This window comes from Hibiscus syriacus, unplaced genomic scaffold, assembly GCF_006381635.1.
Source record: "Hibiscus syriacus cultivar Baekdansim isolate YM2019G1 unplaced genomic scaffold, ASM638163v2 tig00116995_pilon, whole genome shotgun sequence".
Classification (NCBI taxonomy): domain Eukaryota; kingdom Viridiplantae; phylum Streptophyta; class Magnoliopsida; order Malvales; family Malvaceae; genus Hibiscus; species Hibiscus syriacus.
The window spans coordinates 134,867-160,649 of NW_024063511.1; the positions used below are offsets into that span (position 1 = coordinate 134,867).

Consider the following 25,783-nt stretch of genomic DNA (forward strand, 5'->3'; position numbering starts at 1 on the left):
GCTAAAAGTTTAATAATTGTATCACAAGTTTTAAACGTTTGATGAACAAAATACAAATATTCAAAAAGTTTGAGGGTCATTTAACATAGTTTACCCAAAAGTTTAAACACATTTAGAGGAAAAAAATTAAGTTTTATATTTCAAGATCACTCAATAAGTTTCATATTGCCTGCCGCAGTAGCCAGCATTTCCGTATTTCATGAGAATAGAATCATAGATATTCAACCAACACCAATAAAAAATAATAATTTAATCATTTATTGTGCATTCTTTTTTAAATAAATTAACCTACGTATTGGTAGAGTTCAAAGTGTTAGAAATTTAACTTGATTTAAACATGAATGAAATTAAAAATTTTGAAAAATTTTTAGATCGTATCTCCATCTTACTTAGAGTAGTTTAACCAACCTACCAGATATAATTATTCAGGGAACTAAAGAAATTAAAATAGGGTTTTATAATTTTAAAAAAATTAATATATAAAATTATTTTAAAGTGACGTGAATAACATAATTGAAATCCGACAAACAAGATTAACCTCGGTGGAAAAAATACGTCCATTCATTTTAGTATTACTTTTTCTTCATGGGGGACAATAGATTTTCCAATTTAGGCTTCAATACAAGCTGGGCATGCAAACACTAATTGATTTTCATCTCTATAATTTATAGATTTTGTCTTTTCTCTTGTTCTATTATTATCATTAGGTGTTTGTTTTTATTATCAATATATATATATATAATTAGGATCTACTTACATAATATTTTTTTTTAATTTTACATAATTTTAAGACCATTGGATGAGTGGAAATAGATGAATAAGATTAACAGTAGAAAATGAGAAAATATTCATTAGAAAAAAAGACAAGAAGTTAATCTCAATCATATATTTTTAATCATTCAAAGATATTAAATTTGTGTAAAACTAATGTAAGTGGATTATAATCCTTTGCACTTGACATCGTGTAAGTGGATTATATCCATTCATTTTAGCACCACTTTTTCTTTGTAGATTCTCCTTGATCTAATACCTAGCGGGAAATAGAGTTTCCATTTCAGGCTTCGATACAAGTTGGACATGGAAACATTGATTGATTTTCATCTCTATAAATGATAGCTTCTGTCTTTTCTCTTGTTCTTTTTACCTTCCATCCGCCATTTTCCAAGTTAAACCTAATTTAGAACAATTGAATTTGATGTCTAAAATCATATTTAAAGACAACAAATCGAAAAATTGACAAATGGTCCGACAAAACTCCAAGATGAGCCTTAAAAGTCCATGTACTGACTCTGCCATTTCATGTTTGTTTCCTTCCCTCCATTTTAAACTTCTGTGAAAGGAAACGAAGCATGTATAGGAGAGCTTGCACAGTCTGAGGTCACCGGACAAGGAACAAACAACATGTTCGGCAAAGGTAAACACTCGTGATGCTAAAAAACTTATCCAGTGAAAAGTGGTGATAAAGACGCTGCAGAAAAGTACAAGGACTGCATGAATCGATAGAGGGGTCCTCATAACATAGATGATTCCCCTAACCATAAAAGTCCGATTTAGATCCGTAAAACGAACATTCAAATCTTGAGAACGTAATAACATTAAATATTCGATAAAGTTTCATAATTTTATTTAATTCGACGAGATTAATTGTATGCGTGTCTATCCGTATCAGAGCATGCTCGCCATTAGCCTCGGTTGCTGTGTATATAAAACTTTATTAATTCCGTAGACTCATAGCCTTTAATATCTAAAACACCCGGGCTTCATTCCAAAATAAGAGTCTTCTTTATCAGCTCACCAAATCTTGGCCTTTTAGGTGGGTCAGTTGGGGCATCAAGATGGGTATGTATGTGTGCGTGTTTTTTTTTTTTTAAATTTGACACCATCCTATCTAGAGATGGTAATGGGTCGGATTAGACCGAGTTTTTGGTTAATCTGATTCATCCGGTTTGAAGAATATATATCTGCGATCTGACCCGAAAAATATATATTCTCCACCTAAATTCGATCTAACCCGAACAATATGAAAATTATTGACAAGATGTATTAAAATAATTATCCATAAATTTATATGAAAATTATTCTATTATCCATGGGTCTGGTCGAAAGTTTTTCACCCTTCATCTGAATCCAATCCAACTCAAACTTGATTATTTTTTAAAAAAATATTCTATCAGATTGAATTGAATCAAAATCTATCAATTTCAAATTAAATTATCATCCCTAATTCTATCGCAATTGTGAAGCTCTTTTGAGCCTCGGAGCCCAAACGCAGATGTGCTTACTTTAGAAGGCTCGATTCCCTTGTTACCAGCTGAAGAGTTTACGTGATCAAGAGATTTGTAGAGGTAGAGCCATCAATGGTCCCTCACCATCACCTTTGGCCTCATTCACATTTAGACTTTGTTAGGTTGAAAAGTAAAAAAATCAAATGAAGAAATAGAAAATCAGGAAGAAAATAAATTTTAGATGTACTCCGTAGTAAAAAAAATATGGGGAAATATTAGTGTTTTTTTAAGACTTGCGGCACAACAGTCCATTGAAACACATGAGCTCATCCTGGCAAACACCATCTCGTTGAAATCTAAAAGGATAGGTGTCATCATGGTTTATAATTTATAATCATAAGAGCCAATTCATGGAAGGCCAATGCATTAATTGTCACACAATCACTTTCAAGACATGATAAAGAGGAGACTAATACAAATAATACTATATTGCTGACATATTATTGTTTTTGACATGGTAGCTTAATGAAGAATATGGTCCTTGTAACTCTTTGATCCAAACTTCAAGCCTTCTTTTTCAAAGCCGACCCAGGTCCGTTACCGATGATTGGAGTAGCCGTGCCGCGTTGCGGAACAAGCCCCCGCAATACAGTGAGAGCCCCTAACGCGATAAATGGCGAATACAACTTTGCCATGAAATCCGCCGACGGCTTGTCGGATCCGAGAATGTCCCCTAGCATAGCTGTCTGAAATTCACCGGTGTTAAAAAAATGCATAGTTGAGGAAAAAGAGAAAACAAAGTCGTTATTATTATTTACCGTGGAGGTGATAAGAGAGGCACCGAAGAGGAGGCAGGTGGAGTTGAACCAGGGCTTGGCGGTGAGCATCCCGTAAATGTTGAGCACAGCGAGTGGAAACAAGTAAAAGAGCTCCAGCATCATGAGTGCCATGAAGAAAGGGGGCTTGTCGAGCACCAAATAATCTCGGCTGATCGTAGTGTAAAATCGATAGAGAGGATTGAGGTGGTATGGGAGGATGGATTCCGGGATGTCCAGTGGAACTATCACCAGGATGCTGAAGAATTCTAGCAATAGAAGGGCGTTCACCACCTGGCCTAAATTTCCCATGCTTTTTTCAGCTATGGTGATCCACTCTTTTTCTTTTTTCTGCAAAGCTTGCAAGTGATTTCATCAATTTATATCTCATCATATCATGGAGTGGTGAGTAAAGATTCAAAGTTATGAAGCCACCGATTATGACCGAAATTATTAAGAAGCAGCAGCCACGTTTGACCAAAAATAATGGCACCATTTATGTGAGTTCCAAGACCCCACGCACGGCGTCAAGGACTGATGAAATGTCTAATAGAAGATGTGTGACTAGTAAATGTGTCTAAATAAGGAATGGGAATCCTCTGTCCCTCTGTACTTTGAATATCTCAATTTTTACTTCCAGTTAATTTTTTTATTTCCTCTCTCTTTACTTCCAGTTAATCTTATCTTTATGTGAAATATGGTGTTCAAATTGGCTAGCTAGTCATGAACATCCAACGATGGATCGTTGATTTCATGAGAACGATAATAAACAGTGTGATAAATGCAGAGAGGAAATCTGTGGCACAACTTGTGCATGTGTAAAGTAAAAATTTTGGTTGCATGAATCATGCGTCAAATCTCTGCAACATCTGCTTTGAGAGATTATATATCCTCTCCGTTCCATCCATCACACTCTCTTCGCCTGTTTTTTATGCTAGCTAGTGCACAAGTGGACTAATAAGATTTAAGGGACACAAATTGAGGCATGAAAGGGGGACAGAGGATACTTATTCTTTCTTTATATCACTCGTAAATGACACAAATTGAAAAGGAAATTGTGAACGTGACAAACAAAATTACTACACACACTATCATATCGCAAATATATCTGTAAATTTTGTACTTCGAATTTCAATCCTTATTTAGCTTGACTTGTCTACATAGACACAACGGAGTAATTTCGTGATGATCTTTGTAACTCCACGGGTCAACTTCAATCCCCCTTTTTCATAGCCGACGCCGGTCCTTTGGCAATGATTGGAGCAGTCTTGCTCGATTGTGAAACCAACAACCCTCGCAACATAGCCAGAGACCCTAATATCTGTTACGGAAGACAGCTATCGGATAGAGCAAAATCGCAACTGATAATTTGAGAAAATAAAAATGAAGATAAAAGAGACAAAAAATTTACGTGGAAAACCCATAAAAATTTAGGGTAAAAACCACATGCAACGGTAGAAGAATTTCACTATGAGAAAATAGGAATTACAACTTCTCTCGATCTACCAAGGAGAAAACAATGATAATTATCTCTTGATAAAAAGGAGAAAACAACTCTCAAGAAACTCTCTAAATTCTCTCTAGTATTGGAAGAAAGCTAGAATGCTTTGGGATGGTTTTGAAGCTAAATGAGCTAGGGTATTTATAGTTGAAACTTAAGGACTAATCTTATAAATACCCTAAAGTTTAGTGACTAAAGTTTATAATTTACTCATTTAATTTTCAAACATTGTTGCACCTAATTTTGACATTGCAATATTAGGTGCCTAACTTGAACCAATTTTCCAAGCTTTGACATTTCAACAATCTCCCACTTGAAGATTTGATTGGAACAATCATATCTTCACACCATTCTTTCTACCTTGTACCATCATGTTGCTTATGTCTCTGACAGGCCACAAGAGGATCGACACCAGGTAAATTTATCAGCGTTGATCGCCTTCGTCATGAAATCTACTATGTTGTCTTTGGTATGGATCTTCTGTATATCTACCGTTCATTCTTCCACCTTTTCACGAATGAAATGGTACTGAACTCGTATGTGCTTAGTCCTTGAATGAAATACTGGATTCCTTGCTAGATGCAAGGCTCTTTGACTGTCACAAAACAGAGAGACATACTCTTAATTGTGCCCAAGCTCCTCCAATAGCATCTTCAACCAAATTGCTTCTTTACTGGCTTGTGTAGCTGCTACATATTCTGCCTCTGTTGTGGACGTAGCCACAACTGACTGCAATTTTGAAACCCAGCTTACAGCTCCACCAGCAACTTTGAACATATATCCTGTAGTAGATTTGCTTTTATCCAAATTGTTGAGTTAATCGATCGATGGAATCGGCCAAGAGGGGGGTGAATTGACAATTAAAATTTCGTGGAAGCTTTTGTAGAAAAATTGAAAGTAATTGCACAGCGATTTACAGTGGTTCGACTTTCTCAAACAAAGTCTACGTCCACTACCTTAGCTATCCACACTAAGGATTTTCCAACAAATTCACTAATTTGTTCTTTCTTTTGAGGCCAAAGAGATAACCTTACAAAATCCCTCAAGAGTATACCCCAACTCTTGAGAACACTCTTTTTCCCAAAGAGAAGATTACAAATTTGCAAACTTACAAGAAAACCTCACAAGGTAAGATGTTTGCACAATTCTAGAACAAGAAAAGAACACTCAAAGATAATTACAAATGAGCACAAATGGTGTTCTTGAAAGCAAAATGAATATTGAAAGGAAAATTGGCTTGATTTGCACAAACTTGGTGTTTGATGCTTTCTCTCTTGTTTCTCTATAATTTCTTGTTGATCAAGGGCTTCAGAACTTGTTTAAATACACCTTGAATCTCTTCTGAACGTTGGGGATGATTAGTGAAGATCATATAGCCGTTTTAGTGTGAAAACAATTAATAGAACAGTTTGGAGCGTGGGGGGAATCGGTACCCCCTATGGGGAATCGGTTCCCTAAGTATAAAATTCAAATATTTCGACCGTTGAACAGGGGGGAATCGGTACCCCCTATGGGGGAATCGGTTCCCTCCGAGCATTCTGGAAATCTCGGAGCCAAACCCTTCAGGGGGGAATCGGTACCCCCTTTGGGGGGGAATCGGTTCCCTCTGAGCAATCTGGAATTTTTGGCTTTGAAATGGTTCGAAATACTTTGAAAGATTATTTTGAAATTGTTTTAAGATTAAAACTTAATTTTACACTTAAGTAAGGATTAAAAATGATTTTTGAAATATTTTGAGTAATGTTTTGATATTCGAATAATTATATCGAATATACTTAGAAAATCATTTTGGAAAATCTTAAAATTCATTTAACTTAATTTGTTATATCGAAATATCAAAATGTTTTCAACAATCTCCCCCTTTTTGATATAACAAAACATTTTAGTAATTTTTAAGATTTTGAAATCAAGTTTTAAAATTACTCCCCCTTACTTTAACACTTCTCCCATTTATCATTTTTAAAAACTCTCCCATTTATCATTTTTAAAAACACACACTTAAAACACACTTCTCCCCCTTTTTGTTAAATCAAAAAGATTCAAATGAACGTGAAAAATATTAAGCCAATTGATTAGGTATATGTATGCATAAGCTGCTAAGATCACAATTAAGAGAAATGTTAGCCATTAGTTCCGTAATCAATATTCATAAATAATGTGATATGGCAAAATTGGTCATATTGCTAATAATGATGTAAATGATGCAATAACGAATAAAAAACACCAAACATATAAGTTCACACCATCCATAAATCCAAAATCCAACAATCCACAAAATCAAACATTCCAAAATATTCAAAATGTTAAAACAATAAGTTTGGAAAACAAATTAAAACATAGAATCAAACATCCGTAGGAGGATCGGGAGGAGGAAAACGAGCTCGTATAGCGGCCATTTCGTTAGTGAGGTCATTAATACGTGTGTTGGTTGCTTCATTATTTGTACGCATTTCCCGAAGAATTTCTAATTGTTGAGCTCCCATTGTGGATAAATGGGACTCTATAGAAATAAAGCGCGAATCCATGGTCGCATATCGGTAATCAAATGTCTCCATAAAAGATTGAAAATATGGAGGCATTTGAGTCGATTGTTGTGCTTGCTCTTCGGGCTGCTCCTCGGCCTGCTCAGGTTCAGCTTCAGCTTCATCGATGTCTCGCATTAGTTGCTCAAGCTCGAGATCTTCGTCAGCTTCGGGTGGAGCTCGTGAAGAACTAGCTCCCGGAGTAGTTGCAGAAGATCGAACCCATTCCCAGTTTCCTTATCCTTAATCCATCCCGCTCTCGTTAAGGAAAGAAGGTTAATTTGTTTCTTAAGAGGAAAAACGACATCTAGACTGACTCTAAGCCCAGCTTTGGAAAACAGATTACTCAAAATACAACCGTAAACAAGAGATGAACAAAGTTTTTTATTAGGAACAAGATTTACGGTTTCAACAATTTCAGCAAAAATAATCTGAGGTAGGTTGATTTTAATATTGTTTTCGAAACAATGTAACCACCAAAGATCTAAGGCTCTAAGAGTAGAATAACGACCTCCAGATGGTCGAAACCACCAAGAAATCATTAGATGAAGAAAACGTTCATGAAGGTCTAGGACACTTGCACTATCCCTTCTTTTATAACGAGATCCTAAAACCTGTTTTTCATTTGAAATCCCTTCATTATCTAATCCAAATGTATTGGCTATGTAAGCCGAGTCAATATATAAGAATTGTCCTAGAAGGTAGGAACGAATTCCTATGGTTTCGGTTTCAGTTTGGTCTTTAACACAAACGACATTAGAATAAAAAATACGAACAAGTTGATGGTAAACAATGGGTTCAAGGTCAAAGAGTTTATCAAATTTCCACTCTTGTAAAAGAGGAAGATATTTAAAATTGATAGCTAACATAGCTTGACGAGAAGGAATACGTTCTTCCCGGATTTTGTAAGAGTCGAAATATTGATAATACCAAAAACGATGATTTCTAGGACCAGGATGATTGAAACACGAATTTTGGATAGTCAAATTAGGATCAATAGGATTAGGATTAGAAATTGGAATAGGTGGAGGATTTGGAGGTGGATTTGGTTGTCGGTGTGGACGACTAGATGAAGACCTAACACGTTTAGGATTAGACATGGTGAAGGAAATCAAAATAGATTGAATAACCTGCAAATTTAAAAACAAATGTATGCAATTCAATTAATCCCAAAACTCAATTGAGTCCTCAATATTTCAAGGTTATCTAAATCAATCCTAATGGGCAAAGTTTTTGAAAAACTTTTTGAAAAATATGGTTTTGAGAAACAATATATGTATAGTTTTCATAACAACAACATAATTTAATCAAAACACAATAATTTGAAAAACAACAATTTTTTTTTTTTAATTTCGAAAATTTAAAATTTTTGGAAAATTCTTGTGTTTTTTGATGAAATTAGTTGTAACATCTAGTTTCTAATCACTAAACAATCAATGCTCGTTCACTATTTCAACCTAGAACTAATTAAAACTAATCTTATGTTCAAAAATAATGAAATAGAGAGTTTAGAAAAATTTACCTTGAAAGATGAAGATTGAGGGGATTTAGATGTTGTTTGCACGATTTTAATGATGATTGCAAGTTTAGGAGATGATATTTGAAGTAAATTCCGATTAAAATCAATGATTTGAGGCAAGAATGGAGATTTGAGTGCTTAGAGGGTGAGAAACGGCGGAAGAAAAGGAGGGTTTTTGTGTTTTGAAGGGTTCTGCCCGATTTTAACAGAACCCCAGGGGGGTATCGATTCCCCTGTGGGGGGAATCGGTTCCCCTTCAAAGGGGGAATCGGTTCCCTCATGGGGGGATCGATTCCCTCTGCACCAAAATGCTAAAATCCGACTTTTAAGCACATAAAATGCTAAATTAATCTTCTCTAGTGGTATAGGCAACTCATATATTGAAAAATAATTATGTTCAAACAATTAAATTAATCTTTAAACATTATTTGAACATAAAATTAATTTTCACCAAGAATCATAAACTCCCCCTAACTAATAGCAAGAATGCAATCAAAAATTATTATTATAAGCATTTTTCAGTATTTATTAAAAGTGCTAAATTATTTTAAACACTAAGTGAAGATAGGTTAGTTAAACCTAATTCTCTTCTAAGTGTCCAAAACCTTTCCTTGTCTAAGGGTTTTGTAAAGATATCCGCTAATTGATGCAAAGTATCAACATATTCTAAAACTATATCTTCCTTAGTGACATGGTCTCTAATGAAGTGATGTCTTATTTCAATGTGCTTAGTTCTAGAGTGTTGGATGGGATTTTTAGTGAGACAAATAGCACTAGTATTGTCACACTTGATAGGAATGGTACCTACTTCAATTCCATAATCAAAAAGTTGTTGTTTCATCCATAAAACTTGTGCACAACAACTACCGGCTGAAATGTATTCTGCTTCAGTGGTAGATAATGCAACACAATTTTGTTTCTTTGAAAACCAAGAAATCAGCATATTTCCAAGGAATTGGCAAGTACCGGAGGTGCTTTTCCTATCTAATTTGCATCCTCCATAATCTGCATCAGAAAAGGCATGCAAGCTAAAGCTAGAGTCTCTAGGATACCAAAGTCCTAAACTAGGAGTGTCCTTAAGGTATCTAAAGATTCTCTTAACAGCTAGTAAATGTGATTCTTTAGGACATGATTGAAACCTAGTACACAAGCAAACACTAAACATAATATCCGGTCTACTTGCGGTTAGATAAAGCAATGAGCCAATCATGGATCTATATAATTTAACATCCACACATTTACCTCCTTCATCTAAGTCAAGCTTTGTTGAAGAGCTCATTGGAGTGTTATGAGGTTTCCCATTTTCCAGTCCAAACTTCTTGAGCATATCTTTGACGTACTTAGCTTGATTAATGAAGATGCCATCTTTTCTTTGCTTGATTTGGAGTCCCAAGAAAAATGAGAGCTCCCCCATCATGCTCATCTCAAACTCACTTTGCATTAGCTTAGAAAATTCTTGGCAAAGAACATCATTAGTAGAACCAAATATTATATCATCAACATAAATTTGAACTACTAATAAATCTTTACCTTTTCTCTTTAAAAACAATGTAGTGTCAACCTTTCCTTTTAAAAAACCTTTTTCAATTAAAAAATTTGACAATCTTCATACCAAGCTCTAGGAGCTTGTTTTAAACCATAAAGAGCTTTTGTCAATTTTAAAACATGATCCAGAAAATTTGAATCTTCAAAACCTGGAGGTTGTTCCACGTACACTTCTTCTTTTATAAAACCATTTAAAAATGCACTTTTAACATCCATTTGATATAATTTAAATTCATTGAAACATACAAATGCTAATAACATTCTAATTACTTCCATCCTAGCTACGGGAGCGTATGTTTCATCATAGTCTATGCCTTCTTCTTGAGTATAGCCTTAAGCAACAAGTCTAGCCTTGTTCCTCACTATATTACCACTTTCATCAAGTTTATTTCTAAAAACCCATCTAGTACCTACAGTAGATTTATTACTAGGCCTTTCAACTAATGTCCATACTTTACTTCTCTCAAATTGATTTAATTCTTCTTGCATAGCCATAATACAATGTTCATCTTTTAATGCTTTTTTGATGTTCTTAGGCTCTATGCATGAAATAAATGCAACATAATTACAGATATTTCTAAGAGAAGATCGAGTAGTTAACCCTTTTGATGGATCACCTATAATTTTACCATCCTTGACATAGTTGTACTCTCTTGGAAAAGATACTTCCCTTTCTTCACTGGTTGGATTCTCGAGGGGATCATGAGTTTCCTCATCTTTTGTTTATTCCTTTGATGATGATTCTCCAACGTCATGTCTAACGTCATTTGCTTGTACAATACCTACATCATCATTAACAGAAGAATCCTTCCTCGGAAGGGGATTATCATCGAAAACAACATGTATAGACTCTTCTACAACTAAAGTTCTTTTATTAAATACACGATAAGCTTTAGAATTTAAGGAATAACCCAGAAAAATTCCTTCATCACTTTTAGCATCAAATTTGCCAAGGTTTTCTTTACCGTTGTTTAAAACAAAACATTTACATCCAAAAGGATGAAAATAGCTAATGTTAGGCTTTTTATTTTTGAGAATTTCATATGGAGTTTTCTTTAAAATTGGCCTAATCATTACTCGATTTACAACATAACAAGCGGTATTTGTGGCTTCCGACCAAAAATATTTTGGCAAATTATTTTCACAAAGCATGGTTCTAGCCATTTCTTCTAAAGTTTGATTTTTCCTCTCAACAACTCCATTTTGTTGAGGAGTTCTAGGTGCTGAAAAATTATGGCTAATACCATTAGAATTACAAAACTCAATAAATCCAAGATTTTCAAATTCAGTTCCATGATCACTTCTAACACTAGTGATAGAGTAACCTTTTTCATTTTTGGATTATTTTTGAAAATGTGATGAAATTTTCTAATGCTTCATCTTTAGTACTTAAGAATAGAACCCAAGTGTATCTAGAATAGTCATCTACCAAGACAAATGCATATTGTTTTCCTCCCAAGCTAGTAGTTCTAGTTGGCCCAAAATGATCTAAATGGATCAATTGTAATACTCTACTAGTTGATACGTCATTAATAGATTTAAAAGAAACTCGCTTTTGTTTTCCTTTAGCACATGCATCACAGATTTTATCATTATCAAATTTAAGCTTAGGCAACCCTCTTACTAAGTCTCCTTGAATTAACCGTTGCAAAACACTCATACTAGCATGACCTAGTCTCCTATGCCATAACCAACTATCATGCTCATCCTTAGCAACTAGGCATAAATTAGTCATATCAATAGAATCTAAATGCACCATGTAAATGTTTCCTATTCTATGACCAACAAGCATAATCCGATTAGATGCAATGTCAATGACTTTACAACCATTAATTTCAAATAAGACATTGAATCCTTTATCGCATAATTGACTAATACTCAATAGATTATGCTTTAATCCATTCACATATAAAACATTCTTAATTTGTATGGAAGAGGTATTACCTATTGTACCAATACATTCAATGTGACCTTTTGAATTGTCTCCAAAAGTCACTTCTCCTCCATTTTTGGCGTTAAGCTCAATGAACCGGCTTTTGTCTCCGGTCATATGTCTTGAGCATCCACTATCAAGGTACCATGAATTTGAATTTGTTTCCCGTGCCTTGTAGCAATGCTCCTTTCCCTACAAACATAGATTAATTTTTGATTTTTGGTACCCAAATTCTTTTGGGTCCATATTCATTAGTTTCCAAAATCCTAGTCCCCTTAAGTATCCATTTGTGTAGGATATTTTTATCTTTAGTAGTAATGAGTTCTTTAGGAACCCACATACTTCTAATGATTTTTCCATTAGAGGTTCTTTGGGGACCTCTATGATTGTAGTTTCAATAACTTTTTCTAACAAAGTTGGATTTTGAATTTCCACCTTTTTCAAAATGTTTTGTTCCAACTTTATCAAAAGAAGTTTTAAGATCATCAATTTTCTTTTGATGATCATCATTGATCTTTGAAAGTAAATTTTGCAAATCTAAATTTTTATTTTCAAACTCTTCTAGTTTGATTTGCAAATCTTTGATTTTACTTTCAAGATCGTTGTTGGTTTTGGATATGAGTTTGTTTTCATTTTTCAATTTTGAAACATCATTTTTATATTTTAAAAACAATTTCTCATAATCCGAAGCCAACCCATTGTACTTCTCAAATAACTCATCATAAGATAAATCATCAAAATCGGATGAGTTAGAGGTTACCTTAGAATCTTCCCCGAATGCCATCAAGCACAAGTTTGCTACTTTTTGTTCCTCTTCATCGGAACTTTCTTCATCGCTCCATGTAGCCACATGAGCCTTGTGCTTATTCTTTGATTGACCATTTTTCTTCAATTATGGGCAATCATATTTGACATGCCCCGGCTTTTTGCATTCATAGCAAATGATTGGGTCCTTCTCTTTTGGTTCATTTTTGAGGCCTTCGTTTCGTTTGAATTTTCTTCCTTGGTAAGGTCTCATCATTTTTCTGAACCGTTTGGCAAACAATGCCATTTCCTCGTCATCATCATCATTATTAGAATCACTCTCATCTTTTGTGGATTTGAGAGCAACTCCAATATTTTTCTTCTTCTCCTTTTCCTTTGGTGTCTCTTAAACTTTATCAAGGTCCACCTCATCTTCAAGCATCATCTCATGAGTGAGGAGTGAACCGATAAGTTCTTCAAGAGTTAAGGACGATAGGTCCTTAGACTCGATGATTGCCGTCTTCTTTGATTGCCATGATTTTGGGAGGGAGTAGACTAACTTCCTCACAAGCTTTTCATTTGAGATGATCTCTCCATATGATTTGAGACCATTGACAATCGTTGAAAATCTATCCGTCATAGCTTTGATGTCTTCATTTGGTTTCATCCTGAAATTTTCATAGCTATGCGTTAGAATACTAATTTTTGATTTCTTTACCTCATCTGTACCTTCATGTGTGACTTGAAGCTTGTCCCATATTTCTTTGGCGGTTGTACACGATGAAACTCTTTCGTATTCATCTGGTCCAAGAGCACAAAAAATAATATGGATGGCTTTGGAGTTGAGCTGAAACATTATTGTCTCTCTTTCACTCCACAACCTTGGATGAGTGAGAGGTTTGATGTATCCTTCTTCTACAGCATTCCATGCTCCCATGTCACTTGCTTGAATGAAGTACATCATTCTATTCTTCCAATAGGCATAGTTAGCTCCATTGAAGAAAGGAGGCTTGTTGACGGGCATCGAATCGAGACCGGAGTCGAAGTTTGAAGCGGAGGCCATTGATGACTTTAATAATCGATATAACTCTTCCCGAATCGACTCAAGAGGTGATTAAACCTTCAAATGAGTTAGGCTCTGATGCCAATTGTTGAGTTAATCGATCGATGGAATCGGCCAAGAGGGGGGTGAATTGGCAATTAAAATTTCGTGGAAGCTTTTGTAGAAAAATTGAAAGTAATTGCACAACGATTTACAGTGGTTCGACTTTCTTAAACAAAGTCTACGTCCACTACACACTAAGGATTTTTCAACAAATTCACTAATTTGTTCTTTCTTTTGAGGCCAAAGAGATAACCTTACAAAATCCCTCAAGAGTATACCCCAACTCTTGAGAACACTCTTTTTCCCAAAGAGAAGATTACAAATTTGCAAACTTACAAGAAAACCTCACAAGGTAAGATGTTTGCACAATTCTAGAATAAGAAAAGAACACTCAAAGATAATTACAAATGAGCACAAATGGTGTTCTTGAAAGTAAAATGAATATTGAAAGGAAAATTGGCTTGATTTGCACAAACTTGGTGTTTGATGTTTTCTCTCTTGTTTCTCTATAATTTCTTGTTGATCAAGGGCTTCAGAACTTGTTTAAATACACCTTGAATCTCTTCTGAACGTTGGGGATGATTAGTGAAGATCATATAGCCGTTTTAGTGTGAAAACAATTAATAGAACAGTTTGGAGCGTGGGGGGAACCGGTACCCCCTATGGGGAATCGGTTCCCTAAGTGTAAAATTCAAATATTTCGACCGTTGAACAGGGGGGAATCGGTACCCCCTATGGGGGAATCGGTTCCCTCCGAGCATTATGGAAATCTTGGAGCCAAACCCTTCAGGGGGGGAATCGGTACCCCCTTGGGGGGGGAATCGATTCCCTCTGAGCAATCTGGAATTTTTGGCTTTGAAATGGTTCGAAATACTTTGAAAGATTATTTTGAAATTGTTTTAAGATTAAAACTTAATTTTACACTTAAGTAAGGATTAAAAATGATTTTTGAAATATTTTGAGTAATGTTTTGATATTCGAATAATTATATCGAATATACTTAGAAAATCATTTTGGAAAATCTTAAAATTCATTTAACTTAATTTGTTATATCGAAATATCAAAATGTTTTCAACACAAATCCCCTGCATAGTCAGAATCTACATATCCATTAATTAGTAAGTTTGATCCTCTGTAATATAATGCAACATTTGAGGTCCCTTTCATGTATCTTAGGATCCTCTTTACTGTATTCCAATGCTCTTTGCCTGGATTCGCCATGTACCGACTAACCACTCCCACTGCTTGTGCAATGTCTGGTCTTGTGCATATCATAGCGAACATTAAACTTCCCACTGTTGATGCATACGGTACTCGAGACATCTCCATCCTCTCTTCTTCACTGCTAGGACTCATACTAGAGGATAACTTGAAGTTAATAGGAAGAGGGGTAGAAATTGGCTTACAATCTTGCATGCTAAATCGTGACAAGATTTTCTTCAAGTAATTCTTTTATGAAAGCCAAATCTTCCTATTACTTCTGTCTCGGTGAATTTGCATCCCTAGAATCTTGTTTGCTGATCCCAAGTCCTTCATTTCAAATTCCCTAGCCAGTTGTGCCTTCAATTCTTCAATATGATCTTTGTTGGGTCCGGCAACCAACATGTCATCCACATACAACAACAATATAACAAAATCGTTATCACCAGACCTCTTGAAATAAGCACAAGGGTCTGCATTAAGTCTGTTGTATCCAAGGCACATAATGAATGAATCAAATCTCTTATACCAACACCTCGGCGCCTGCTTTAGACCGTACAGAGATTTGTTCAACCTGCAAACCAAGTTCTTCTTTTCGTCTTCTTCAAAACCTTCAGGCTGGAGCATATAAATATCTTCTTCAAGATTTCTATGAAGAAAAGCTATTTTAACATCTAGCTGTTCCAAATGTAAATTCAATGTAGCACACATTGCCAAGACTACTCGAACTGTTGTTAGTCGAACCACAAGAGAAAAAATTTCATTGAAATCAATACCTTCTTTCTGAGCATATCCTTTGACCACCAGTCTTGCACGATACCTCTCCACTTGATCGTCACCATTTCGCTTGATTTTGAAAACCCATTTGTTACCAATTGGCTTCCTTCCTTGTGGCAGTGGCACAAGGTCCCATGTATTATTTTTATGAAGGGCTTCGATTTCTTCTTGCATCGCCATCATCCACAGTGAAGCATTTGAGCTGTTTATTGCCTCCTGGTATTTTGATGGCTCACCGTCCTCTGTTAAAAGGCAGTATGCAATATTACCTTCTATAACATAATCTGAGTGCCAATTGGGACGTCTTCTCACACGATCTGATTGATGAGTTGTTGGAGCTTCAGAACTCTCTGGTTCTTGTTCATCATGTGCTGGTTCTGCTTCAGAAGAATCTCCTTCTTCAAACTCTTTTTCCACATGTATCTGAGTAGTCTCTGACTTTTTAGCGCTATCATCGTGTTCTTTTCTTTGTAGTTTATCTTCTACAAAGATAACATCCCTGCTAATGATCACTTTGCGGGCAGTGGGATCCCACAAGCGATACCCCTTTACTCTATCAGCATACCCAAGAATTTGCATTTCCTGGATTTTGGATCCAGCTTTGAAATTTCTTGGGCGTTGTATATCACGTACACAATACTTCCAAATACATGGAGGTTTGAATAATCAACTGGTTTACCAGTCCACATCTCCATTGGTGTCTTCAGCTCTATTACAGTTGATGGAGCTCGATTCACCAAATAACAGGCGGTATTAACTGCTTCTGCCCAGAATGATTTTTCTAGGCATGCGTCCCTCAACATTGCTCTTGTTCTTTCAAACAAGGTTCTGTTCATCCGCTCTGCCACTCCATTTTGTTGAGGAGTGTTCGCCACTGTGAACTGTCTTTTGATGCCTTCTTTCCTGCAAAAGTCATCAAATTCTTCGCTTGTGTATTCTCCTCCATTATCTGTTCTGAAACACTTGATCTTATTTCCAGAATCAAGTTCCACCCGCGCTTTGAAGTTTTTGAAAGTTGAAAACACGTCTGACTTCTTCTTAATAGGGTGCACCCAACATCTCCTGGAGTAGTCATCAATAAATAAGACAAAGTATTTTGCTCCACCTAGGGATGTTACTGGTGCTTGCCATACGTCAGAGTGAACCAATTCTAGAACACTTTTGCCTCTAGAATTTGATGTGTTGAATTTCAACCGGTGTTGCTTACTTGTTATGCAATGCTCACACAAAGTAAGTGATACCTTTGTTAAGCCTGGAAGTAGCTTTTGCTCCACAAGGACTTTCATTCCTTGTTCTGACATGTGTCCAAGTTTCTGATGCCATATCATTGCAGAATTTGAACTACATGAGGCAACAGAGGCTTCTGCTTCTAGCAAAGTCTCTCCCTTCAGTATGTACAAGTTTGCAGCTATCTTTTCGCCTTTCAGCACCACAAGCGCTCCACGGAACACTTTCATGATTCCTTTCCATGTTTCAATCTTGCTAGCATTATTATCCAACAATCCGTAGGATAATAAATTTTTCTTCAGACCTTTCACGTGTCGCACATCTCGAACAACTTTAATTGTTCCATCATACATCTTCAATTTGATGGTTCCCACACCAACGATCTCTAAGGCATGATCATTACAACTATACATAGATCCTCCTGAGACAGGTTCATAATGATGGAACCATTCTCTTCTTGAGGTCATGTGATATGTCGCTCCTGAATCAATGAGCCATATATCTGCAAATCTTTTTCTGCCTTCCACGGTGGTTGACGCTTCACAGCATAAAGCATCTCCATCATCTGAAGTGTTTGCGGTATTGCCTTGTGGATTGGAGTTTTTATTTAGACTCCAACAATCCTTCTTCAAGTGACCCTTCTTTCCACAGTGGTAGCACTTTAAATTCTTCTTGCTCCTCGACTTCGATCTACCATGTTTATGACTGCTGCTTTGGCCACGTTCTGTTGATCTCCCTCTCATCGTTGTCAACGCTTCTGCTTGTTGCAGATTTACTTGTCTGTCTTCCTTGTTCTTGCGCCGATTTTCTTCTTGTAGAACAGCAGCTGCAACGTCATCGAAGACTAGACTGGTGACATTACTGTTTGTCAAGTTGATGATGAGTTGATCGTACGAATCCGGTAGACTTTAAAGTAGAAGTTCAGCACGTTCTTGTTCTCCTATTTTACAGCTTAAGGATGTAAGCTGAGAAAATAAAGTGTTCAGTGTATTTAAGTGCTCCGTCACTGAAGTAGATTCTGGCATACGGAGAGTGTACAATTTTCTCTTAAGAAAAATTTTATTGTGCAACGATGTGGCCTCGTACAGTTTGGTGAGATGATCCCATATCTCCTTAGCTGTCATCTTCTCATCGATACTTGACAATACTTCATCTGCTAATGCTAGATGAAAGTTTACCATAGCATTTCCGTCCATTTCGATCCATTTGTTGTCATCTGTGAAATCTACTGGCCTTTCGCTGATAGCTGCTAGACAACCGTCTTTCCTCATGATGGCCTTCATCTTCAATTTCCACAATGAGAAATTTCTCCCATTGAATTTTTCAATATCAAATTTCGTTGCCATTGCTTCGTTTACGGATAGCTCCCACTATTTCACTATCGTGAATAGTTCTCTAGAACCTTCAAAGAATGGGTAATAACTTCTTACTTTCTTATGTTGAAGGATCCACCTTTTGGTGGCAACCACAAAGACAATAAGCAGATATTATACACTCTAATCTAGCTCTAATACCAATTGTTGCGGAAGACGGCTATCGGATAGAGCAAAATCGCAACTAATAATTTGAGAAAATAAAAATGAAGATAAAAGAGACAAAAAATTTACGTGGAAAACCCCTAAAAATTTAGGGTAAAAACCACAGGCAACAGTAGAAGAATTTCACTATGAGAAAATAGGAATTACAATCTCTCTCGATCTACCAAGGAGAAAACAATGATAATTCTCTTTTGATAAAAAGGAGAAAACAACTCTCTAGAAACTCTCTAAATTCTCTTTAGTATTGGAAGAAAGCTAGAATGCTTTGGGATGGTTTTGAAGCTAAATGATATAGTTGAAACTTAAGGACTAATTTTATAAATACCCTAAAGTTTAGTGACTAAAGTTTATAATTTACCCATTTAATTTTCAAACATTATTGCACATAATTTTGACATTGTTGCATCTAATTTTGACATTGCAATATTAGGTGCCTAACTTGAATTAATTTTCCAAGTTTTGACATTTCAACAATCCCAACGACGACGAATACAATTTCACCATTAAATCCGCCGATGGCTCATCGGATCCCAGAATTTCTCCCACCATAGCAGCCTGAATTCAACACACAAGTTTAAACAAGTGAACTAAATGATAATAAAATATTATTTTTTTGAAACAATTTGAATTAAAATAATTATATCTATAAAATGTATATACGTAGTTAATAGAGTGTATATAACAAAAAGATATATTTGCAAAGTTAAAAGTGATTTGGTTTTGTTTACCGTATCGGTGAAAAGGGAGGCGCCAAATTTGACGAGTGAACAAAGCGATTTTAGATTTTCTAAATAATCAGGTGCCTTTATTTGACACGTTTCTATATGCATGTTTCTTTTTTACATTAAATTAACCTAGGTTGATTTTAAGTTGATTCGAAGGTTGACATATCGAAAAATTTAATTTTTAATTTATATATGAAATTTGAGAAGATTTAAAACCATGATTTCGATTCTATAAAAAGAAATTGAATAAAAAAAGTAGTCTCGTGAATTTTTAGAAATCACCAAACGAGATAAAAATATAATAAAAGAGCAGTAGCTGACGATTTATATTTAAGAAACCTAATATTTTGGAGGTAAGAAGATGACATTTAGGGGACGTTTAGCTCGGAATGTAAGATTCTCGTCAGAATAGAATCTACGTTTCTTCGTTTGGTTAGTCTAGAAATTTTATTTTCGGTAATGTAAGATTACTAATAGTAAATTTTTTGAGATATATTACCAGGAATGTCATTACCTCTCTTTCCTTAGGTATTGTTGGATTTTTGGCTTTTAGACTAAAATGCCCTTAAATATTTTTTTCAAAATTTTTTTTCTTCTGTCATTCAATAATAAAAATTTTACGAATGTTAAATTATAAATTTATCTTTAAACTATTTTAGATTTACAAAAAAAAAATCTATAATTAAAATTTTATATGAAATTCATGGGTTAAAATAAAATTTTACCCTTTCATTAAACCTTTTTATATTTTCAATTTTGTAAAAACAATTATATAAATTTTATGAATTTAAATTTTTTAAAGAAAATATATAAATATTTTCCAACTTGTTAAAAACAAATATATAATAAGGATAATTTGGTCAAATATACATTCCAATAATCTTTTATTCATTTAACCAAACACGGTAATCTTACATTCCTGTTAAGCCAACCAAACACAAAATACAACATTCCCAGTAATCATATTCTCTGGTAATCTTACATTCCCACTGGTAATCTTACATTCCGTGAACCAAACGCACCCTTAACGTGTTACATCGTATTTTTTTAACTGTAATAAAATTGAATTAAGAGTTTAGTGATTATATTATTATTTATAAAATTTTAATGACTAAAGTGTAAGTCCCAAAATTTTGGAGACCATTTATGTTATTTACCCTTAATTCTTTTTTGCACGTAAATTATACTAGTCAACGTGAAAAAGATCAAAATAAAAATAATTAGTTTTAAAGTTTTGTACGACTTATGATGTTGGTGGGAAAATAATTATTTAAAAAAGAATTTTTTTATCATGTAAAGTGGATTGAATTGTATATCTCAATAGAAATGTATATATATTTAAAATAAGTATAATTGAATAATTTTCATATTAAAGATATATTAACTCAAATCTTTCCCATAAAAATAAAAATAAATATAATAATAAAGAATTTGTTAAGAAATAGTATAGACTTGAAGTGGAAATGTAATTAAAATGGGATTTTACCAATAGAAAGAAATGGGTCATAATCATAATCTTAATTATTCCCCCATAAATCACATAATTCAAAGTAAAACTTCGTAAACATTAATTATCCAAAAAAAAAAAAAACTTCGTAAACATGACAAAGAAACTCATCGAGTCAACGAAGAAGATGATGATCTTGAGCTTCACTCGAATTGTTTACATACACAAACACAGAGAAAAATCCCTTCCGTATTATTGTTTCAACGAAGACGATGATGAAACTCATCGAGTCAACTTCAAACCCTCTTTTTCAAAGCCCTGGTCGTCTGTCCGTCGGCACGGGCGGAGACAGCCTTGGTCGACGGTGTAAGCAGCCCTCGCAGTACGGCTAGGAACCCAAGCGCTATAAAAGGCGAGTACATCATCGCCAGTTTATTGGCCATAGGCTTCTTGGATCCCAACATGTCTCCCACCATAGCCGTCTGAAAATTTCAGCAGATCGTAATTAGAACCGAACTTAGAGAAAGCGATGGAGTTTTAGATTAATTTACCGTGGAGGTGGCAATAGCGGAGCCGAAGATGAGGCAGGTGGATTTGAACCAAGGCTTGGAGTTCAACAATCCGTAAAGGTTGATCATAGCGAGCGGCCACACGAAGAAAATCTCCAGCTTCATGAGCGCCATGAAAAAAGCAGGCTGCTCCAGCAGCAAGTAATCTTGGTGTTCGGTTGTGTACCATTTGTACAGACGAACGAGAACGTCGGGGATGACGGATTCCGGCACGAGAGCTTGGGCGTCCAGCAACGGCGGCACCAACGACATGGACAAGAATGTTAGCAACAGAATCGCATCCACCACTTTGCCTAAAAACCCCATGTTCCTGTTTTAACTATGGTGATCGACGATCTTTGTTTCTGGTTCTCCTGCAAAAGCTGCAAGTGATTTGACGCTTTAATATTGATTTGACTTTGATGGAGAGTGGTGGTGGGTGGATTGTTAATGAAATTATATTATTTGGTAAAAAGCAGCCACGTTTGACGAGACGAATAAAATATATATAAAACAACAATGACGATCAGTTTATCCAGAAGAATAAGATATTATATTTTTTATAAAAAAATTTAAAAATTCGAGTTATAAATAGAGTAAATTAACAGAGATAATATCCGGTCGGGTTCATCCACTTTGAAACTACATCCTCACGTTTTTAGGATATTATTAGGAGTGGATGCATAATTATCGATAGATTAACGGTAAAAATATTTAAAGTATATAATAATTTAAAATTTTAAGAGTACAACTATCATCTTAACTATTCTGTACATCCTTATTTTGTTGTATTCTTGCAAGAGCTGCCTCCGAATCACGCCACTCTCCTGGGAATTTAGTCGCAAAGTTAAACACCATAGTAGACTCTATACCCTAATCGAACGTCGTGTACTGCTTAAAATCATTTTTATTAATTGGGATGAATCACCACCTTATATTATAGTATAATTTATAAAATTATGTTTATATTATCTTTATAGGCCTACAATTTTTTTATTGAAAATCATTTGTCTTTTAATAATTTATTTGCTTTCTTTGATATTTCTTGCTATTTTTAATGAGAATTGATACACCTAAACTCTACCCTAGTTTCACACGGCACTTAAATTTTAAGTATTAAAATAAGAGTTACTCTTAGCAAAATTTTAAAAAATACAACACATAAATATGTGCAGGTTCATTACTACCGGTATCTAGTTCTTTTTTTAATAAAAAATAATAATTTTAAGTAAAATGTTAACATTATTTGATATTTTAATTAAATTAGTTTAACTTATGAAGTGATTTCAGGAGTAAAAGTAAATGTTATTTTTCTTATAAATCTTGAATTTGAGTATACGTGTATAGTGCATGCATTGTCAATTAATTAAGAAAGTTATGCTATAATTTGATTCTAAAATTTATGCTGTCTTTAAAGAATAAATAAAATTTAGAAAGAAAAATAGAGATATATGATGGTGTTGTACATGTTTATTATTTAGGGTTTTCTAGAGTTAGTGTGTGGTTCTTTGCTCGTAATCTTCTACAGTACTGTTCAATCAAACTAGACTAAGAAAAGAACATCAGATCTGGTGACCGGTTGGCTGAGGGAGAATCTCTTATCTGGACAGCTTGTTTTTTGTGTATGTACAGAGAAGGAAAAACTTTAGAAATCGATGATGGGTTCTCCGATTGTCAGATTGCGTTCAACCTTCCATGGCAGATCAAACAGCTTGGCCGTAATGAATTTGAAGATCTTGTTCACGTTGATGTTGTATGCAGCACTTGAAAAAAACAGTGTAGCATTTAGGGCCTTTGCATATGCTCTTGCCTGTCATAAATAACCAAAAACCAATTGAATATCAACCTCGTTATTCATCTCTGCGAACGGATATACTCGTATTGAACATATATTTATATCCGACATTAACTCGAATCCGATTAACATAGAGCAATGATAGAGTTTTAATCATATACCAACTACAACAACAGGATTTGAGATATTAGTGAAGGGTGAGAGATCCTAATCTCCCTGTTTATCCCCTCATTTTGACTTGGATTGTCTGCAAGTTTTCCCATTTCTAAGTTTACTCCCCAAACCAATACATTTAAGCATCGGTTCCGGTACCGGAATCCATCATTTGGAAGACATTCATCAAGCAAGAAATACCATGCCTCTCCAGTGTTGTTAAAATGGTTCAATTAAACAAGAATGGTAACACCAATTTACCTGACTGGCAATTGTCCACTGCAAATCAATAGGTAGTTGGATGAAATCATCAAATTTGGCTCCTATCAAAATAGGTATCGCCGTCTGCATAATCAAATGTTGCAATAATCAACATACAATGAAGTTTCCAAACAATGATAAATGATGGAAAGTGGAGGCAAAATGTGAAAACCTGATTCCATTTCCTTGCTTCTTGATACCAACTTATGACACTGCAACCACAGAATACATAAAGACTCATTCAATTTAGAATGCTGCCCAGATTTCAAAGTTCCAGGATAAATTGGATTCAAGGAGTTAATGGTTGATGATCATACTTGTTTAAAGTACATCTGCTTGTTAGATCAAACATGAAAAGAATTGCCGCAGAATCTTGGCAAGCTAGGGGAATGTGATTCTGAGATTTCTCAGCTCCTGCATTTCCAATTTAAAATATAAATAAAGTTGTATATGTGTGTGTGTGTGTGTGTGTAATTGTATATTGCTGTAATGTTTTTTTTAAAAATGGCATACCATCAACTTCCCAGATACTGTAATATATTCTTGCTCCTTCTACAACAAATGTTTTATCCATCAAATTCAACCCTTTCTCTTGATTGTCTTCTTGTTCATCTTTCTCATCCCCAATATATTTCGCCTTCAAAAGACAATGAAAAGATGTGCATTCGATTAACAACAATTTTCTTATATTAATGTTTATAGAATTGGTCTTGAAGCTAACCAGAAAACTAGTTTTCCCAATTTGAGGGTCTCCCAAGAGGCTGATTTTCAACGGAACCAAATCCGAGTCTTTATGATCTTGGTGGCCACTACTATGGCAAACGGGCGACGGCGGCGTCGTGGTAAGGTTAGTCGACGCCGTCGAAATGTCGTCGGCGGGGTTGGTAGCATGTGATAACATACGATACCCAATAGGATTTCCCGGGGAACACATGAGAAGTCTGTCCCAAAAACAGCAAAAGCACCGCTGCAAAAGCAAAACGCGACGCTGGACTCTGAGCCTAAAGTTGTTTTTAGCCATTTTGGGGGCAATCTGGGTCATAATTTCACCTCTCGATGGTCTCAGTCTGTATGGATTTCGACCATGAAATCAAAACTCCGGGGATGAATGAATAAATTCTCATGATTTTTCAAAACCTTATGGATATTTTTGGAAAATGCGCTCCAATTTCAGTTTCAACTTACGAAAGGGGTACCTTTCTAGCGACGAAACAGTGACTGCTTTAACGGGACGGTTCACCGGCATCAGGGACGAATCATTTTGGATATGGCCCAAATTGCCGGGTGGTTTTGCTTCTTGATAAGAGTATTCGATATTTTAATTGAATTAATTGATAAAACTGAAATTTATTTTGATTAATTAGTTGAATAATTATATATTAAATTAATTTCGTTAATTTTTAAAAAAAATTAATTATCAGATAATTTGATTCAAAATTATTTAATTAATTAAATCAATTAAAAATATTAAATATTTAATATATTATATATATCACATGAATATTTTAAATTATGATACAATTATTTTTTAATTATACTAAACTTGTTAAACTTTCAAGACATAACTAAATTTTAATTCAAATGAAAAAATATATTTATTAAATCTAAATTAATCTAATTGAAAAACTTATAAAATATTTTAATTTATTTAAAAAGCAACCAAATTAACAGAATTTTATTAATTCAATTAATATTTTTTAAAAATCGATTTGATTAATAGTTAAAAGAAAAATAAAATTAATTTAATTTTAAATCAATTAATTTGATGAATTAACCAATTGAATACATTTAGGGTCCGTTTGTTTCACGTAAAATATTTTTCAGGAAATGTTTTCCTCATTTTCCAGTGTTTGGTTGGAGGAAAACTGGTTGGTCAACGTCATTTTCCTGATCAACAGAATTTCTTCTGAAAAAAATGACATACGGTTTGATTTTCCGTAATTCATTTTTCAAACTTTTCACTTTAAAGAATAAATACTCAAAATAATTTTATTTTATGAATTTAATATTAATAAAATATTTTAATATCATTTTAATCAAAATATTAATTTTTAAAATATTTAAAATATATTTATTAATATTTTTTTATAATATAATATTATATTTTTAATATTATAATAAAATAATCAATTATATTATAATAATATAAGATATTATATTTTTATTTTAATAATATATAATAAATTATTAATAAAATTTATAT

The 25,783-nt window shown here is 34.4% G+C and overlaps 2 protein-coding genes across 4 annotated transcripts; both read right to left on the reverse strand.

Annotated features, from left to right (window-relative positions):
• Nucleotides 1-2,532: 2,532 nt before the first annotated feature.
• Nucleotides 2,533-21,780, reverse strand: LOC120193372 (sigma intracellular receptor 2-like). Of its 3 annotated transcripts, XM_039195883.1 has the most exons (4): nt 21,375-21,780; nt 21,174-21,305; nt 8,084-8,095; nt 2,533-2,827 (listed from the first exon to the last, which is right to left on the reverse strand). In XM_039195883.1, exons 1-4 carry the CDS (start codon nt 21,696-21,698, stop codon nt 2,789-2,791), a joined length of 507 nt encoding a protein of 168 aa, XP_039051814.1. In that variant the 5' UTR covers nt 21,699-21,780; the 3' UTR covers nt 2,533-2,788. The 3 variants fall into 3 exon arrangements, with proteins under 3 accessions (XP_039051814.1, XP_039051815.1, XP_039051813.1); XM_039195884.1 differs by lacking the exons at nt 8,084-8,095; nt 21,174-21,305; nt 21,375-21,780 and adding an exon at nt 3,044-3,386 and having other exon boundaries at nt 2,533-2,971; XM_039195882.1 differs by lacking the exons at nt 2,533-2,827; nt 8,084-8,095 and having other exon boundaries at nt 21,041-21,305; nt 21,375-21,779.
• Nucleotides 21,781-22,961: 1,181 nt separating this feature from the next.
• Nucleotides 22,962-24,657, reverse strand: LOC120193309 (septum-promoting GTP-binding protein 1-like). The gene is made up of 6 exons (XM_039195827.1): nt 24,302-24,657; nt 24,094-24,217; nt 23,898-23,994; nt 23,753-23,792; nt 23,581-23,664; nt 22,962-23,181 (listed from the first exon to the last, which is right to left on the reverse strand). The coding sequence occupies exons 1-6, from the start codon at nt 24,620-24,622 to the stop codon at nt 23,017-23,019; spliced, it is 831 nt and encodes a 276-aa protein (XP_039051758.1). The 5' UTR covers nt 24,623-24,657; the 3' UTR covers nt 22,962-23,016.
• Between the last annotated feature and the right edge of the window lie 1,126 nt (nt 24,658-25,783).